Below are 18,596 nucleotides of genomic sequence, written 5' to 3'. Positions count from 1 at the left end.
CCCACCACAGGCCTACAAAGACCGAAGAAGAGAAGTGGCAATGAGAAAAAAGTTCCTGGACGTTAAGTCACTGATTATGAGCATTAAAGTGTTCTCACTATACAAATCTCATTCGGGTAGCATGATTCTCTCCATTCTATGATCTGTCACTTTTTGGTCACATTATCCTACGTTTGCAGTGTTGAACCCACTGAAAATGATGGAATGAACAGAAGAATTCAAACTCATGAAACTGTCGTGTTTTGCTATTGTTGTAATGACTTCCCATTGCCATAATGCTCTCCTTAGCCTCTCACCCTTAACTTAACCTAACAAAACAAATGGCTAACCTAAACCAGGACTCTCAACCAAACTTAAACCCATTTATAATGAACTAGACTTTAAAGCCATCAAAACCTCATGAGGACCAGCCAAAATGTCCTCAGTGATTTCTCCAAGATCGATCCAAACAAGAATATTAATACAGTACATGTAGGCACACGCACACACACACGCGATAACTAAGGAATGTGCTGCACTGTACGTAGATACTGTGGCCAGCTCACAGGTGGAAGTGTGCCACAGCTGCAGCACCACCGACCACGCGGGATAATCCTGGGAGTCAGGAGAAATATTGCTGGATTTTCCTTTTTTCTGTCCCAATATTTTCTGTGTAGGTTTCTAAATAGTGAACAATCACGGCATTTCTGCCATCCACCCAGATTCACAGGAAATGGTCCAAAACCACGCAGTACATATGTCGGGACTGTAGAGGCGGTGTAATGCGCAACAACAAGAAAGAAGGTACGGTGTGCCTGCAAATGAAGCTTGAGGCATGAATTATCAGCATAGAAGCATAAACAAATGGATCGGTAAGACACATTGAAGTTTACCAGTTAGGCAGTTGAGCTTTTATTCAAGTCAACACTGGACTACAAGTCGTCAGATACAGGAGAGAGTGGCCAGGGACGTCTGTTGAGTGTTTTTAGCAGCTCTGTGGTCACCTGCTTTGTGCTTCATCGACATCAATGTCGGTTATCTGTATGAATTTCAATCCTATAGGTTCTTATTTGGTTTGAGAAAATTAACCTTTACTTGATATATTACACTATTGTTGGTGACTCGCTTCTCTGTAGAGTAGCACGATCCCGTGTTAATATGTTGAATGTACACTAGTCTCTTGTTTTCCAGTATAGTTGTGAGGCCGTGGATCTATGTATGTATTGGATACTGTCACTGAAAACGCCAGATCTGTGTGGACGAAAGGCGTTTTCCGACTCTGTCTCCGTGTGGACGGGGTCTTCATTCCTTGATCTGAAAATTTCATCCATTTAATTTGAAGACAGACAGATAAACTTTGGTCTGAGTTTACAACCTCCTTGACAGAAGTATTTATATTACTTTTTTTTTTTTTATGAGTGCCCTTACTTTCTGACTTGAGCACCAGCCCCCGACAATGTTTGTACACGTGCCTGTCTGTGTGTTTACTTCAACAACAATGCATAAACAAAAAATGTACATTAACAGTCATTAATAAATATGTTTACTCTACATAGATATTTAATTGACAGTGTGCACATTAAAATATGGACGGACAATGGCTAGTCAAAGGTTCAAAATGGCACAAGACCAATCTTATCAATGGAACAATAACAAAGAGAGATCAAATGGCAACTGGTTAGACTAATGAAGGGATGTGAAGTGAACGAATGGTATCCACGTGCTGCATAAATTGCAGCTAACATTTGTGTGATCCGCTGTCTCCACAGTTCAGTTACATCCTTCAGTCTCTGCTGGTTACTTTTCATATGTTTGTAGCGTAATGGCCGTGTGTCCGCAGGTGACTTCTTGCTGACCAGTCATTCTAACCAATCTGTGTTGTCCTTTTGACCAAGGACAGAGCCTTTAACTGGCATACAATGAGGACAGGACATTTTACTTAGTTAAGTGACATTGTCATTGTAGCAGACTATGAAATGAGATCAGAAACAGACCATAAGTCAATAACAATAGGTGTGGTAGATTGATTAATGCCATTATCAAGACGCTTGAAAATGTAATTTTCAACTGGTGATAACTTTTGGCAATTGATCTCAAAATGACTTTCACGGACTAACCGATGGGACCCAGGTGCAGTGGTGAAAGAGTCACAGGAGGCTGGAGCGAGTCAATACAATTGTTTAATAAGATAATACAAAAATATATAACAAAAGGCGTCAGTGAACCAGGGGAACAAAACAGAAAATACATCCAGAGCCTCACCAAAACTGGGAAGAGTCCACAACGGAATGAGTCCAAACGAAAAGCGTTACCGTACCGGGAGAAAGAATACAAGTACAGTCTGTAACAAGAGAACACACACAATGAGCAATGAAACAAAGTGGAGGTCGCACGAGTAAGCGATTACAGACAGAAAACCAAGAAGCCACGCGGAGCAGGGAGAACAAAAGGAGTCAAAATACAAAAACTCTGAGCACCAGGGTTAAGAATGCTGAACGGAAGATAATTTAAACAACAGATAAAATGTACGCGGGTAGAGAGAAACGAACGGCGCAGATTACCAGTAGGAGCAAATGACTTGATCTGGCACATGTTGCTGGAGTCCAGGTGAAGAATTAGAAGGTTAGGGGTTGGCTCCAGCCGTGTGCCACAGGAACAGGAAGACAGGAGGGAGAAAGCAAAACGTGACTCAAGTGACCAAAATAAAAGCGGAATCGTGACAATATCATGACATTACATTAGTTAATCTTTATTGGTACCACTGATGGAAAATACAACATGCGTGGAAATATGACTTTGAGGGTGGGGAATTACGTGATCCGTTTAAGCGAATATAAACATCTTTTTTTTTCGTCAATGATGTACTATTAGTTTGACTGTGTCGTGGATATCTTGTAAGATGCCATTCCTTTAAAACCTTCCCCGCAGGTAACAAGGTAACAAACAACCATGCTCGATTTGGGCGGCCACAGGCAACAGTAGAGTCGCTTTTTCATGCGGTTCTGTTCTAACTTGGTGTAGTAACAGACGGTCTGGAAGCATAATGTGATTGGCGCGGCAGATCAGTTACTTCTGACGCTCCAAAGCCCCAGGGAGTTGGCTTGAGATTGTCTGTCTTTGATAAGGTCCTGGCACACCACTAAAACATTCCCATGTCTAGAGAAGTTCATTAAACGCGGGTGAACGTCTGAAGGTGTTTTTTGTTCTCAGGGAAGCAACTTTGGATTCGTATGGCGATGTTCGTGGCTGTTTTAGAGGTCTGCGTTCGTGAATTTCGTTGTATTCCACAGTTTACGACGCCGGGCTTGTATGCATCTTCCGGGACCAGGCCGGCGGTTGTTCACTTTGAAGTCCGCAGTTAAACCTTCAGCCTAACTGGTTCGCAGACAGCCCGTAGGATCTCGACTGCGCCCGCGACTCCTCCAAATGCTACCTGAGGAGGCAAGACGGCTGGTAAACCACCGCTGCGTTTTGTTCGCCGCTACATTCATGTGTGACAGAGACCCGCGCCGGTGTTTACTGCACCAGACTGTTGTAACTTTGCGCTTTATGGTCGGGGAAGCTGCTCCGGTTACACGGATGGTAAGTTGCAAAGCCGCTCCACAAGCCCCCTCTCTTGGCCGCTTTGATGTGCTGCCGCTCGGGCTTTGAAGTGAAGAAACGCGGGGTTGCGCTGCTTATTTGTGGGCGAGAAATACGGCGAGATAGATAAGAAGCTTAAACACGGGTGTGTAAATGTGTCGCTTTTAAAAACGACTATTTGTAGGTTGGTTCTTCTCGCTGGGAAAGTGGGATGTATTCTTCAGTCGTCGCCCCCCCTCCTCCCTATTCCTCCAGTTGTGACACCCCCGTTGCTCTACATAGGGACCGTGCCTGCCTGCTCTGAGGTCAGTAGTTGGATGGGACAGAGAGAATCCAAGACCAGCGGTGGTTGTTGGAGCCAGGCGTCCCGCATGTGGTTTATTACCAGCACCAAGTAGTCGACTTTCTTCAACCGGATTACAGTTTTTTTTTGGGGTGGGTGGGTTGGGGGGATCATTCGAGTGATGGAGTAGCACAGCACCCCTTTGCACTGGCATTACTCTCTTGGAATCGAACTTGCGATGGTACGTCTGTCCGCTCATTTCATTCACACCTGTAGTCTTTTGGATCGGAGTCTACGGTTAAATCAACCGTTCCGCTTTCGTTTTGCTTTTCAAGGAAAAAAAGTTTTACGCGGTGTTGAGACATGTAGACAAGAGTTGATTAGGCTTCTCCCCCTCGTATTTAACATCGCTCGAGGTCACCGCACCGCCGATCTCATCTCTACTCATCCGTGCGCGCACATTGGACGGGCGTCCAAACACATCGGGATATAATTGGCGGTGACGCGGACTCCTCGGGAATACACGTGTAAGCCACAGTTGTGAGAATACTATTTCAGTGAAGAGTGTGTTTCTGATGTGACAGGTAGCGAATGTAGGCTGCAGTTGATCTCTCATTTTGATTATAAATAGGTAAATGAAACGTACAAAGAAGCCTTTCATTTTTCTCTTCTCTGTGAACCCGGCGAGTTTTATTTGAAAGGGACTGTTTACTTGATGTCCGTCTTTGAAGTTCAGCAGGATATGGCTTTGATTAGATCAATACTTTGTGTTTCAGAGTGAAGAGGAGCTGAGAAGCTCCCCCGCTGCTTTTAGAGAGTGAGCAGGATTAGGCTGGAGCTCTGTGGAGGCACGACGGCACTCTCACTCAGCAGCCAGAGCTGGAGCCATGAGCAGGGCGCTAGCGGAGCACATCAACAGTAGCTTCCGAGAAGATGCTCCTCGTCCACCGGTTCCGGGGGAGGAGGGTGAGGCGTCATGCTACAGCCACAGCAGACCAGGCAAAATGAGAGCCCTGGGTAAGGTTAAGGAGAGCCCGGTCGCCAGCGCGCCTCCGTGCACCTCTCTGATGAGAAGGAATGAGGATGGACTCGGAGAGCCGGAGGGCAGCGCGTCCCCGGACTCCCCTTTAGTCAGATGGACTAAATCTCTGCATTTCCTCCTTGGCGACCAAGACGGCGCCCACCTTTTCAGGACCTTTTTGGAGCGGGAGAACTGCGTTGACACTTTGGACTTTTGGTTCGCCTGCAACGGCTTTAGGCAAATGGACTTAAAGGATACCAAAACACTGCGAGTTGCCAAAGTGATTTTCAAGCGGTACATTGAGAACAACAGCATCGTCGCCAAGCAGCTCAAGCCTGCCACCAAGACCTTCATAAGGGATAGTATCAAGAAGCAACAAATAGACTCGGCCATGTTCGACCAGGCACAGACGGAAATTCAGTCCAACATGGAAGAAAACGCGTATCAGCTGTTTCTGACCTCTGACATATACCTCGAATACGTGCGCACCGGCTGCGAAAACGCTGCCTACATGAACCACAGCGGACTCGGCAGCCTCAAGCTGATGTGTGGATACCTTCCTCCTCTCATGGAGGACAAGGAGTGGAGCTGTGGTGACCTGAAGGCGAAAGCCATCGGGTCCGTAGTTGGACTGTCTATGAAAACTCTTAGGGCTACTGCTGCCATCCGGACAGCAGCTGAGGTGCTGGAGAATAGTTGCAGGTAAGATCAGCGCTCACCTGGACCGCTACCTTTCTTCTGTTAATATTTGCTGATTTTTTTGTTTAAACTTTTGGTGCTCGCCTCTTTGACATTAGCCTTTAAATCACTGATTATTTGGCACTTTTTTAACAGCTGCCTAGGGGAGTGATAAAGACACTTGATCAAAGGCTCTCAGAGGAACATGCCTGCATGTTTGTGCCCTCCTGCCTGCAGTTAGTCAGGGGTTGGAGGGGTGGGTGGCTACAAACATCAATGGATCTGAGCCTTCCTTTTAAGTAAATGGTGTCTTGCAGGCAGCTCTCTGCTTGCTTGCTCAAGTTTCCTGTCCTTTGAAATCTTTCCTCTGGTTAAGTCACAATTTCACAAACAAAGACTGATGGCTCAATATGGCCATCTGGTGTTTTTTTATTTCCGATTGTTGCTAAATTTTTGAAACTCTTCCTTTTACAGCAAGTGTGCATGTGCTGTCAGTCAGTTGTGCAGCCAAGTATCATTTTTCTTGTGGAAAGAATTTGGGCTTTTATCTCTGCAGAGAATCCCACACATTTATCCAACAGCTGTAGGAAATTTAAACTACTACGGTTTCAAAATCTGGATCGTGAGCATGGACCTAATCAAAGAGTGCTTTCAAACATTTGTTGTTTGGATTGTTTGTGCTCACATCTGGGCATAATTATTTCTGAAAGGGCTCACAGTGCCCAGATATTTTCTTTTTTTCAATTTGTTTTAATCAAGACTAGACATGCTTTGTTTAAAAATCATAGTGTCACTCATGTTCTTTATCTTAGCTTCTATCTGTTATGTTGCTCAGCCTCTACCATCAGATAGATAGACAGATAGATAGATAGAGAGATAGATGCTTGGGAACAAGCATCATGAAAGAAATAAAGGAGAGTGGGAACGGGTGTGTGTGGGGGTTACGGAGAGCCCAGCTGTGCTAAATACCTGACTCTTTACGCGGACCTTCCAAAGGTCAGGTTTGTGCTTGGGGCCTACGGCTTTAGTCATGCTGGGGTTCTCCTCTCGGCACTCCCAGCAGAAGGCATTCTCATAAAGAAAGGGGCCCTCCTTCCCCCTTTTCCCTTTGCCTCTCCCTCTCAAAAGCTCAAGTTCCCCCTTCGTCTTCTGTCTTCTCTCTTCCCCGTCCACCCCCTTCACTACTGGAACAGGAATGCAACACAGCAGGAGTGTAGAAACACAGAGAGAGACTTTAGAAAAGAAAGCAGGGGAGATTTAGCAAAGGGGGTGGGGGGCACAGACGTGAGGATGGAGTGATAGGAGTGCCAGAGAAAGAAAGAGGCTGTTTCCAGGAAAGTGAATGGCATTTTCAAATTAAAGTAATGGACTGTTGAGGTCTGTGTGAATCAAAAAGATGTTCACTATTGTCCAAAACGTATGTAACTAATCTTTCTATTGAGGTTACAATCTCACATCAACTCACACAAAACACTTTGGTCTTTTGCCTGTAAAAAAGAATAAAATGTCTAATGTATCTAAAATAGTGCTATAAAGCACTTTGAATGTGACCTTGAATGTGATCAAATTTGTTTGCTCTTTGCTGTCTAGGTCCCACAGGCAAGGAGATCCAGCCAGCCCCTACTTTGTCAACTCTGGCTACATCTTTGCTCCTGCCACTAGTGCCAATGACAGCGAGATCTCCAGTGATGCTACGACAGACGATTCCATGTCAATGACAGACAGTAGTGTGTAAGTGTTGATGTAAATCTCAGAAGAAAATGCATAGGTCCCCATTGTCATTTAATCTGCTGCAGAAACTTCAATGGAATGGTTTTTATTCTGCTAAACCTTTCCTGTGAATGTATCCTTCTGTTGTATCTAAATCTTCCTTGAACCGAGCTCAACTAGCATCTTAGAACTCATTTGAAAACATGCAGGAAGTATTTGTTTTTGCAGTCTGCTTGCTTAAGGTCAGTGGTGTCGATGTATTTAAATCGTACAGGTGATGCCATCATTGTGCATTAGCTGGTGTTGCATTCCGGGAGTCGACGCTGCTAAAGTCGTTTTGTCTGAGGCTCGTTTGAAGTTTGTCGCTGTGTGTTTCAGGCCAGAAAGGAGCGAGGAAAAAATGAGATTGTCTTGATGTGGGTGGGGGCGTTGCCTTATTTTTCTTCTGAGTTGAAATGTATCCATCCCACCCACCCTTCTGCCACAACAGGCTTGTTTTTTTCATGTTGTCTAATCGCTGTTTTCCCTTGAAGAGCTGGAGGACAGGGGGAGGGAAATGGCCATTTGGGCCTCAAGACAAACTCATTGAAAAATGTTGGCACCAAATGAAAGGAGGCTTACTCACATGGTAGGTTGGTTTCCTGCCACTGGCCTCCACAGCGTGCTGAGATCATGTGTCTGCAAGGCATTCACAGGGGTTACTCGGTGCTAGACCTCGGGACAAGAATGAGGAACTCCCCAAAGCTGCACTAGGACACCCCCCAAAATTGCACTCACTTGTTCTCCGCTCCTTAGTCCAGAGCCAAAAGCAGGAGAGGTAAGGCTAGAAGTGCAAGGGAGTGAGAAAATAAAGTGCATGGAGTATAAAAGGCTTAACTGAATCGCTTTCAGCCTATTGTTGGGTGAGGGGAGCTTAGGGGGATAAGAGGGTGGCTGACTGCTTTGAAAATGACTTGCACAACTGAATAGGAGATCCCCATAAAGTAAGGAGCCATGAAACCATGAAAGTCCATGTCTTTCTCCAGAAACTGCACAAAGCATCTGTTCATGGAATTGGTGGCAGTACAGGAAGAGGAAAGTTGATCTAACATTGTATGATGTGTTGGTGTTCTTGTAAGCACACCACTCCTGAGTTGTTGAGTTTTCTTCATCATTAGTTATTGTCTCATTTGACTGACAGGTTTCATTTGCCCTGGACTATCACAGTCATAGGTAGAGTTAAGTAGAAGTGTTCGCATCATCTGACATCACTGAAGCGGCTTGTGTACAAACGGAAGCAGGGAAGCAGGAAGATACGTTTGTGGGATTTTCTCTACAGTCAAAGTCATATCCATGTTGTAGTTCTCACCATTTACACCCTGCTTTTATTGGAGGCAACAATTTGATTAGCGCACCCTTTCATCGTTGTTAAAACACACATTTGAATTTCATTTCTGGGATAAAGAACAAGAAGAAGAGGATTTGGGAAAGAGGGTGAGACAGAAGAAGGGATAGGGGATTTTTTTTTCTTTTTTGCTTATATCTTATTTATGGATTTACTTGGACGCTGGGGAATGCTGCTGCACCAACTTCAAACATTACCTTATCTTACAAACCAGGCGTTTGATGTTGCTGAGATCAGAGACACGCAGCGGAGCATTTGCCAAACGAAGATGGCAGCGACTGCATATGTGCATGAGTGTGAGATTTCAAAGAGGCAGCAGAAAAAGTAGCGTTTGGGCTAGGTCAGATACTTCTGAGCAGCCAAAACGTCCAAGATAATTGGCCCAGCTAAAGTGGCTGCTGACTGGAAAAACCAGCAGACATGAAATAAAAAAAAAGTGGAGTCTAACTAACATAAATGCTTAATTGTTCACTTGAGAGTAGGCTTCATTTCATTTTTGTGCTTTAAACGTCAGCATGTGGAAAACATGTCATGTTTAGCAAGATTCATGTTGTTTATTGTTGTCATGCATGCCTTATTTTTTCATTTCATTTTTTTTCCTTTTTGAGTTTTTCATGTCAAGCTCCAATGATAGTGTTTGAGGAAAATCAAGTATTGGTGGCAGTGTGATTGTCTGTTTGGATCAGCTCAGATTCTTAGGTATATGATGCTTCAATGATTCTGTCGATGGATGTTGTTTACTCTAAATCAGTCACATGGTAAGAAGGGTTGTCAAAAGTCGACAGGGACTAATCTTATCAGTGGGGCTCCTTTGAAGCCCCCGTAGCCATGTTTAGCATTACTCACCCATTGTCCTCAAGTGTTTTGTTGTGTGTCTTTTGTTTCCCTGGCTTCAAAAGTTCTAAAGCCTTAAAATGTTTGTAGAGCGCCCTGTGGTTGGTTTCTGAGTGATGTCCTGTCTGTCATTTTAATGGTGGGCTGCACTTTTTGGCTTCCACACAGCACATTGATAACCCAGTGGTGGTGGTGCGGAACCACTGGTTGAATGAAGATTGATGTGCATAAATTTGGTTTTGGCATGTATTTTTTTTTTCTTTTTTTTTTTTTTCTTAGGCTTCTCTAGTGAATGCTAATGGGTAATATATTTTTTTCTTTAGAGATGGTATCCCTCCTTACAAGACTGGCACCAAGAAGCATCTTCAGCGAGAGATGCATCGCAGTGTCAAGATCAACGGCCAGGTCTCCCTGCCACACTTTCCTGTAAGTTTTGCTTCCCATTTAACCATTTGGTTTTGTCTCTCATCTGTCTCTGATTGATTTTCTCCGGAGACAGTGACTAACGAATTTATAAAAGTAGAGGAGATGATAGGCTCCATTTGTGTGCTTCTTTACTTTGCAATGGTGTCTCCACATATATGTTTCCAATATGTTAAAACCTGTCTTGTCACCCTGCTGTTATTTAGGTATGGGTTGGTGGGGTAAAAACTAAGAATATTTTTATAATAACAATAATTGTCTTATATAAAATCATTTTCTGAATACATTTTCAATATATTGCTATCCGTGTTGAGCTGACGTGGCTGTTATGGGGAGCAGGCAAGGAAATGGAGAAAAATACTTCAAGACAAGTTTGGATGGAGAAATGTTGGAGGCAAGGAAATAGTGTGAAACTCTTGTTACATGGCAAAACACAGGTTCGAGTGTACATGTAAGAAGTCTGTCTGAGTTTGTGGCTTCGTTTTACACTGTTGTCTGTTCCACCTTTTTTCCTCTTTTCTTCTCTGCCTTGTCTCCCCTTGTCTCTCTCTCTCTCTTCTTCCAATATCTTTGTCTCTTTCCCTTTCCCACTTGCTTTCCTTTAATGTCTCCCTCCTGATTTGGAGATGGCTCTGTCTCCCATGATGCACCAGCCCCAGGCAGCGGGGGCCCCGTGCAGGGCTGGCGCTCCTTTGCCAGCAGCTCTGCTTCCCTTTCTTCTTCTTTCCTTCATCGTTTCTACAAAGAGATGAGACGAACAACAAAAAAAGAGTAAAAATCAAGAAAGCCAGTGTGCCAAATAACAAAAAAGTGAGAGGGTTGGGGGGCGCCACTGCATATAGTTAAAGAAAAAGTAGGATAATGTGACTAGAGTACCTCAGAGCTGCCCTGCATGCAGCTAGGAAATAAATTACTACTTCCCCTTAGATCTTCCCTCTATTTGACTCCTCTCTCCTCTCCCTCCCTTTCCCCTCCTCTCTTGCTCTCTTGCTGCCACCGTCACCACTTTACAAACGCACATCTCAATCCTCCACTCTCTTTTTATGCTGTTAATTCTGTCCCCCTCACCCCCCATTCTCCTCCCTTCTCCTCTACTCACACTCTCTTCTCCGTTGATATCTGGCTTTTATTCTGAGATTTAAAGCTGCATGTCCCTCCCACCCCTAGCGTGCGTTTGATGTCTGACAAGAGCGCTTTGAAGTGTGCTGACTTCAGAGGCTGCGAGCTGATGGCTTGGTCAGGCTACAGAGGGTGCAGGCAGGGGGCCTCCCCTCCAAGCGAGACCAACTGCTACCCGCCATCACTACCCTCTCTCTAACCCTTGCCCGCCAGCCAGGCACTGCCAAGGACAGTAGCCACGAGGAGATCTCGCTGGGATGGGCAATGGAGAAGGCTCAGGTTAGCTAAGGGGCCAAGGGCATCTGGATGTACCCATTCAGAACAGTCACACTTTTTGGAGCAGTAATACAACATATTGTGTTTGTCGGAAACAAGAAGTCGTTCCACTCACTCACTTGTAAAATGTCCGCCTCCTTGTGCTGTTTGCAGAGAACACATCGTTTGCCTAAGGAGATGACCCCTGTCGAGCCCTCAACCTTTGCTGCACAACTCATAGCCAGACTTGAGAAACTGAAGCGTGAGCAGGATACCATGAGCTCATTGGAGGAGCGACTACAACAGATCCAAGAGGTGCAATCACAAAAACAAAAAACAACCTCCCATTTAGAACGTCAAGCAGCACTTCAGTGGCTACCTCACGGGAATTGTGCTTACATCAAAGTTAGCCTGTGTTTTGTATCACTTAAAAAAAACTTTATTCAGGCATTAGCATGTAGAAGTAGAAAAATTGACTCGAAGTCTATCATGCATAAACTTTTGATTCCTCTCATCCTCTCGTTTCTGCGAAATTTCAACTGTATGTTTTGAGGCAAAGATTCTTCAGTTAGTACCTAGTTGTTATCCAGTGGTCTTTGTGATTCACGGTCAGTGCATAATAGCTCAAGCACAGACATTGCCTGTTAACCAAGAGACAAATAGAAAACGCAAGTGAAGTTATTCCCTTGTTTTTACAGTATTTCTGTGCCAACGTTTTTGATAGCGTGTTGAATTTTTTTGCTCTAATCCTCTAGGAGGAGGACAGGGAAGAAAGTGTCGACGTCACTGGCGATTATTCCATCCATCACCCCCTGCTTCCATCTGGCAACCAGTGTGAGGAAGACCCTCAAGCTATCCTGGATGAACATCTCTCCAGAGTCCTTAAGACCCCTGGTTGCCAGTCTCCTGGTGTGGTGCGACACTCGCCGCGTTCCCACTCCCCAGACCGGACAGGTGCCTTGGTGTTCTCGGACGAGGGACCCCTCTTTGGTGTACATCCTGGTGCCTCCAAGGTCCTAGTGCCAAGTCTGCAGTCCACAAAGCACATCCACCACCACTACATCCACCATCACCATGCTGGGACCAAGACAAAGGAGCAGATTGAATCTGAAGCGGCTCAGCGGGTGCAGTGCCTGTGTCCTCCTGGGGGGTCTAAGTACTCGGATCTGACCTCTGTGTATGTTTACATTCAAAAATATGAATGCTTGTCATGCCCTTTTGATCAATGCTGACCTTTTTTCTTTTCCTTTCCAGTCGCTGTAGCTCATTGAGTAGGCGGTCGGTAAGACCTACAGAGAATGGTGTGTCTCCTCCTTGCCTTCCTCTTGATGCCACAGACCGCTCTCAGAATGTTTGGCAATGGATCCTGGAGAGTGAGCGGCAGGGCAAGCACAAACCACACAGGTAAAAAAATCAACCTACTTCTCCACATGATCCAGATCCGTCTTCTCATAATTTTTGTCTTGATTTTGATGTTTTTGCACAGCACTCAGGGTCTTAAGAAATCTAACCTTCTTGACTGCAAGACGTTATCTGGTCGGGCTCATTCCCCTTGGGGTGGTGGGGGAATTGGCAATGGTGCTCATCTCCGCAGTCATCACCCAGGCCATCCTTTCATTCAGGACCCTGCTATGCCACCTCTGCCTCCACCCAACACGTTGGCACAGCTTGAGGAGGCTTGTCGGAGATTAGAGGAGGTGTCCAAACCTCCAAAACAAAGGTAAATAAGCTTTTGTACGAAACGACATTTTTTTTTTCGACTCTGTATTTATATCTCTATTTTTTCTTTCATATGTCCATGACAGGCATTCAGTGGCAGCAGGTCTTCAGAAACACAGGGGTCCACCAGTTGCTGCCTTTTCCTCTGTAGGAAGCTCTCTCAACAGCCCTGGACTACAAGCTGAAGAGTAAGAATCCTTCCGTGACTTAAGTCATATTAAAAAAGTCAAATGATTTTCTTGAATCCCAATTGTTTTTTGTTTTTTTTGGCTTTAACGCTTATTGTTAACTTGCCAACACACATTTCAGTCAGTTGTTACACATACAGAATAAGTTCAGCTTTGTTCATGAACTCAAAAGTGAAGCTGTTGAGCCGATTATTGCTTTATTGCAACATCTAACCTGGTTAATATTTACAGAATTCATTTGAGGAGAGCAACTAAATTTCCTCATTGGCTAGTGCTTTATCGTAAAAGCAGTTTTGAGGAAACAAATATGACTTATTTGACGTACACAGCTTGTTTGTAGGCATATGCTGGATTCAGTTTTAAAGTTACTTTGTAGAACTTTCTTTTTTTCAATGTATTTCATTAATTATATTGAAATTATTTAATAATCACTCGGAATAGAAAATTGTAATGTTTTGCTTGTGACATTGTTGCCCCACTCTCCTTTGTGTTTGCAACATTTTTGATGTCAAAAAATAGGCAGGTTTGCTTTATTATATAATCTTTATTCATATTTTAAGTGTGCGCCAGACTGACCTATGATAGCTCGTCTGATCTTCCTAAAATCTGGCAAACCATCCATCTGTTGTGTCTCTGCTAATCAGTTATCCATGATCCATGATTTTGAGTTTTAATTCAATGGTAACTGGGTGAGATAGATAGATATTGATTGAGCGATCATTCCCCCTCCGTATTTAAAGTAGGTTTGGGAGACATGAGTTCCAGACTCAGAGACTTTCTTCCCTTTAAAAAGGAATTTTGTGAGTCAGCATAGCTGCGTCTTTGAACTCCTCTTCTCTAGTTTTTTTAATCATTTTAAGATGAAACATGCTTTAATACAGAATCATAACTAACCACCCGTCTCTTAATGCGCACACACCCAGATGCTCACCAGTGGACCCCAACAAAGATGTGTTGAGTAGCCCCTGGTAACTTGGGCTTATCGGCTCCTTTCATACAGTTGTTTGTTCAATGTCAAGAGCGTTTGATGTTTAACCACAGCCAGACTTAGTGTGAAGCTTTTTTTTTATTTTTAATTGGAGGGTGAGCCAGCTGTCTTCTGGCTACCTTTGCTTCTTTAGTTTCATCTGTGGTATTTTCTGAGAATTATTTTTAAACCACCTTTTGTCCTGTGTTTTCAGTTCTAAAGAACTAGTGGTCACCTACTTCTTCTGTGGTGAGGAGATTCCCTATCGCAGCGTCATGAAGACCCACTGCCTCACTCTGGGACACTTTAAGGAACAGCTAAGCAAGAAAGGCAACTACAGGTGAATATCGAAGAGTTTCCTGGCTGTCATGTCTTGTAATCAAGTCCTGTGAAACGTATGCTGAAAGAGAAGCTGAGATTATCCAGCGAATTCAAAGCTTTCCGGGACAGGGGAAGGCGGGGGAGAGGGGTGTTCTGGAGGACATTTTTTTTTCTCACATCTGGTCCTGATTTTCATGGTAAGGCAGCTTTAATAAATGTGGCTTTGAAGCCTGAGCCATTTTATTTCGTGTATAAAGAGCATTTCAAATTCTTCCTCCACATTATTGCGTCAGGTATTAGTCTCCAGTGTTGTGAGCGGCTGACAGACGGTAACAGCACAGCTACCTCCAGCTGATCATCCGAATGCGATCATTGGATGTAAAGCCATGTTCACCTCGGTGATGGTGGCTTCCCATTTCTATGTGGATTACATTTTACTTATCAAAACAAAGTTTTACTGTCGTGACAACCGCTGAGAAGAGACAAAGCCTGCATGCCCATGACATCAGTGTCTGATCGCAGCCACATCTGCTTGTTAGGCAAGAAAGAGATGGGTCTGCAAACAAGTCAATGCACCCCTACGAACCAATAACTCTTTAGCGTGTGGGAGAGGATGGGGAGGAGGTGGTCTGGCTTCAATGGCCGCCGAATGTGTGGAGTTGGTTAATTTGATCATGGCAGCAGAACAGCAGAGAGCAGTACATTGCTGCACTGCCAGACAATATTGGTGCCAGATGTTGCACGCAAGAGAAAAAAAACCCTGCCACATAAAACATGTTGCAATGGAAAGACGTCTCTGCCTGCCCCGCTCTCTGAAACATAGAGTGATGACTTTGAACTGTTGTGGAGTTAGAAAATCCAGATGATAAAAAAAGAATCTGCTTTGTTTTTAGTTTGTACAAACGAAGAGTCAAGACTGAATCATTCCCAGGCAGGCAATAATTTGAAGAGATACGGAAACGTTTTGTTTGTGAAGGAGCTCTTGACTAACCACCAACAGAATTTTTAATTGCTGAGTTGACTTTTCAGTTAGTTGTATACTGCTCTCTCTGAACGTTAGCTTCATCGAGTTAAGATAAGCCAAGCGAACCAGAAGATGACGATGCTCTCGAGCCAATTTAAGCATCACTCTCACAACTCTTTGGTTGGTTTTAGAACCAACCTTTAGACAACCGACGGTGCTACATTCTTGTTAGAAACACGCCACAGCCAGCAGTAGGTTTATGTGGAATGTCGCTCATCAAGCCAAATGAAAGTTAATGTTAGCTGCTCCCCGCCTCACGTGATGTTTGAACGACTCCAAGCAGAAGGATTGCTCGTAAAACTCAGACCTTTTCGGTATTCTGGACACAGACGCGCACAGACAAAATGAGGCATTTTTCCATTACAAAGCTTATCATTAAATCCCCTCCTGCTGATCTTTTCCTGGGATGGAGGTTGCGCAGGAATGATTAGGAGCACTGCACAGTCACTGCCAGCGAGCGAACCCGGGGAGTTATCGCTGCTTGAGAGAAGAAGAGTGGGTTAGTGAGCTGACCCGTGACCTACAGGAGACTGTTTGAGTAGTCGCCCACCTCCCAGGGTGTAGAGCCCCTCAGGCTCGGCCTGCGTCCAGCTTTTCACGCCCACTCACTGATTCCACCACGCTCCTCTGACCTGCTCTTCTTTTTCTTCACTGCTGATTGCAAAGCATTCTTAATGTGTGCACAAGCAAAGGCAGCGAGCAGACTCTCAGGCACCTGGAATGTTAACCTCTATGATAGGAAGAGCCGTCATTGACAGCCATCGCAAATGGCAGCTTGGAGGATGCAGATGCAGGATCTATTCAGTGGACAAGAGTCAAGATGATGAAGTTGGAATACTCTCAGAAGCTGTCTCAGCTGGCTTCATTTTGCAGAGAGTTAATTCAATACGTATTCACCAGATATTCACCAGGATGCTGCTTAGTGTTTTGATGACTAATTCCTGCCTTCTGTCTGCCCTTCAGGTACTACTTCAAGAAGGCCAGTGACGAGTTTGAGTGTGGCGCTGTATTTGAGGAAGTGTGGGAGGACACCAGCGTGCTGCCCATGTACGAGGGAAAAGTCCTTGGCAAAGTGGAGAGAATGGACTGAACGCCATTTTGTCACGAACGCAACCAATGCCCTTTCATGCCCGACCAAAAGCTACATTGTCCCCAATACAAGAGACTCTTTATTGTTGAAAGAAAAATGAATTCTGGACACTTTGTTTGTTTTATTTTTGTTTTGTTTTGTTTTGTTTTTTAAGCATTTCGTAATATTAAGCTAAACAGAGTTAATATATCCAGCACAAGAGGAGTGATTGAAGGAAGACGAGCCAATGAAGTAAGCAGAAACCAGAGGAGGCACTGGCCCTCCCTGACACTGTCAACCAATCAGCCTTAGAAACACAAGGGAACAGAGACTTTGGGGTTGGTGCTGATTGGAAGCCAGTCGGGGGTAAGACCCGCCCAACGTCTTGAATATAACCACTGAAGTTGTAGACTGTTGTGACGTGCGAGAACAGCAGAGGTGCTGACTGAGCTCTTCAGGCACAACTGTACGTGTGCATATACATACATGACTATGTATATATACATGTATTTTATCTAGTAGATGCTTGTTGTTATGAGGTGAACGTTTTTATTAAGTATTTATTGAAATAACCCTTTCTCTTTTTAGCCCCTCCAACCTCTGTCCTTCCTGACTCCAGCCAATGGGCAAGCTGCTTTGAATGTTGGGAGAACTTCAATAGAATAGACTGAGACACTAGACTAGAACCTCCCACAGCCTTGTAGCCCTGTCTGAACCAAAATAACGACCATTTAGTTTGTCCCACTCTCCCTAATGGTCAATTCCAGTCTTATATGCTGCTGATAGTTTTTAATATTTACTTGGTCACACTAATGTTTTCGTCTTTTTTTTGTTAGTCCCTTCTCTCCGTCTGGCGACAGAGCTCAATCTTTTTTGTTGTGCCTTTGTTTGCAAACCAGGCATTGCACAGGGGGTGGGGGGGGGTTTCAAACAGCTCCACGCAGAGGAGACCTGCAGCACAGGCTGTACCATCTAATAATGGCAGTGTTTACAGCCCGCACACCAAAATAACTTGCTCTAACAAGAAACATTTTGGGTCACAGAAAAGGACTTCTGGAAGAAGTCCGCTCACGTGTTAGACAGGAACATGAGCACTACGGCTCCCGAGTTGTTTGAATGTTGCCACAGCGATACGCTCTATCACATAGCTCCTGTATACATTGTAATTATGCATTCTGATGAACTGACACACACACACACACACACACTCGCTGGTGTTTTATGAGTACACCTGTGCCTATATGGATGCCATACCATGTGCTACCCTGTTTCAGGGTTTTAATATATATCCCTTGGTTTTTAAAAGGGTTTTGTGTTTGAAAAGATATTTTTATGCTTTTAATAATATCCAGTAATCGTGTGTTTTATTTGTTTCCACGTTGTTTTTACACCCCCCGTTGTTTTATTTTATTCTATCTAAACTGTAAATTATACATTATATAAAGAGTTTCATTTAAAGATTTACATGGACCTATAATTATTGTAATTATTGAGAGATGTAGCCTTTATTAAAGTTTTATATTTTTCAAATGAATGTGCTTGACTTCTTGCTGCTCTTTATCACCTCGTCCTGACTTGTTTTTCATTAAACTCTTAACATGGACTTCCTTATGTCACATACATGCGGAAATAAGCAGAAGACGGTGAATAATGTTAAACAACAAAACTAGATAAGTGATGCGTGAAGCTTGTATTGTCCCAGAACAAGTGTTAAAGAGTCACAACATCATCATACATCATCTACAAAGTTGGTCCTGCTGAATTAGAACTAAAAAATAGATCTGAATTCAAACTCAGCACCTTATAGAAAACGTGGCTGGATGACTCCAGTCAGCTCCTGTCAATGCATCCATGAGGTGCCACAGTACAGAAGATCTTCAGAATCACAGATGAGATTCTAAGCCGTGGCATGGCGGCTACATGTGGTAATCGTGCCAGTGAGAAGTGGGTGAAGCAACCTAAAAGAATGAGGTACAAGTGGCAACCATAGGCATCGTCGGTACTCATCATGATCATTTTGCTGCTGTGCAGGAACCTTCC

At 44.1% G+C, this 18,596-nt stretch overlaps 1 protein-coding gene across 1 annotated transcript; it reads left to right on the top strand.

Annotated features, from left to right (window-relative positions):
- Positions 1-3,429: 3,429 nt before the first annotated feature.
- LOC128754531 (axin-2-like) lies at positions 3,430-18,022 on the top strand. Its single transcript, XM_053857223.1, has 11 exons — positions 3,430-3,561; positions 4,621-5,567; positions 7,134-7,274; positions 9,795-9,897; positions 11,443-11,583; positions 12,024-12,445; positions 12,523-12,672; positions 12,755-12,988; positions 13,074-13,175; positions 14,357-14,482; positions 16,451-18,022. The coding sequence occupies exons 2-11, from the start codon at positions 4,732-4,734 to the stop codon at positions 16,575-16,577; spliced, it is 2,382 nt and encodes a 793-aa protein (XP_053713198.1). The 5' UTR covers positions 3,430-3,561; positions 4,621-4,731; the 3' UTR covers positions 16,578-18,022.
- Positions 18,023-18,596: the final 574 nt, after the last annotated feature.

Source organism: Synchiropus splendidus, chromosome 2, assembly GCF_027744825.2.
Source record: "Synchiropus splendidus isolate RoL2022-P1 chromosome 2, RoL_Sspl_1.0, whole genome shotgun sequence".
NCBI lineage: Eukaryota > Metazoa > Chordata > Actinopteri > Syngnathiformes > Callionymidae > Synchiropus > Synchiropus splendidus.
This window is presented reverse-complemented; position numbering and strand designations above follow the sequence as displayed.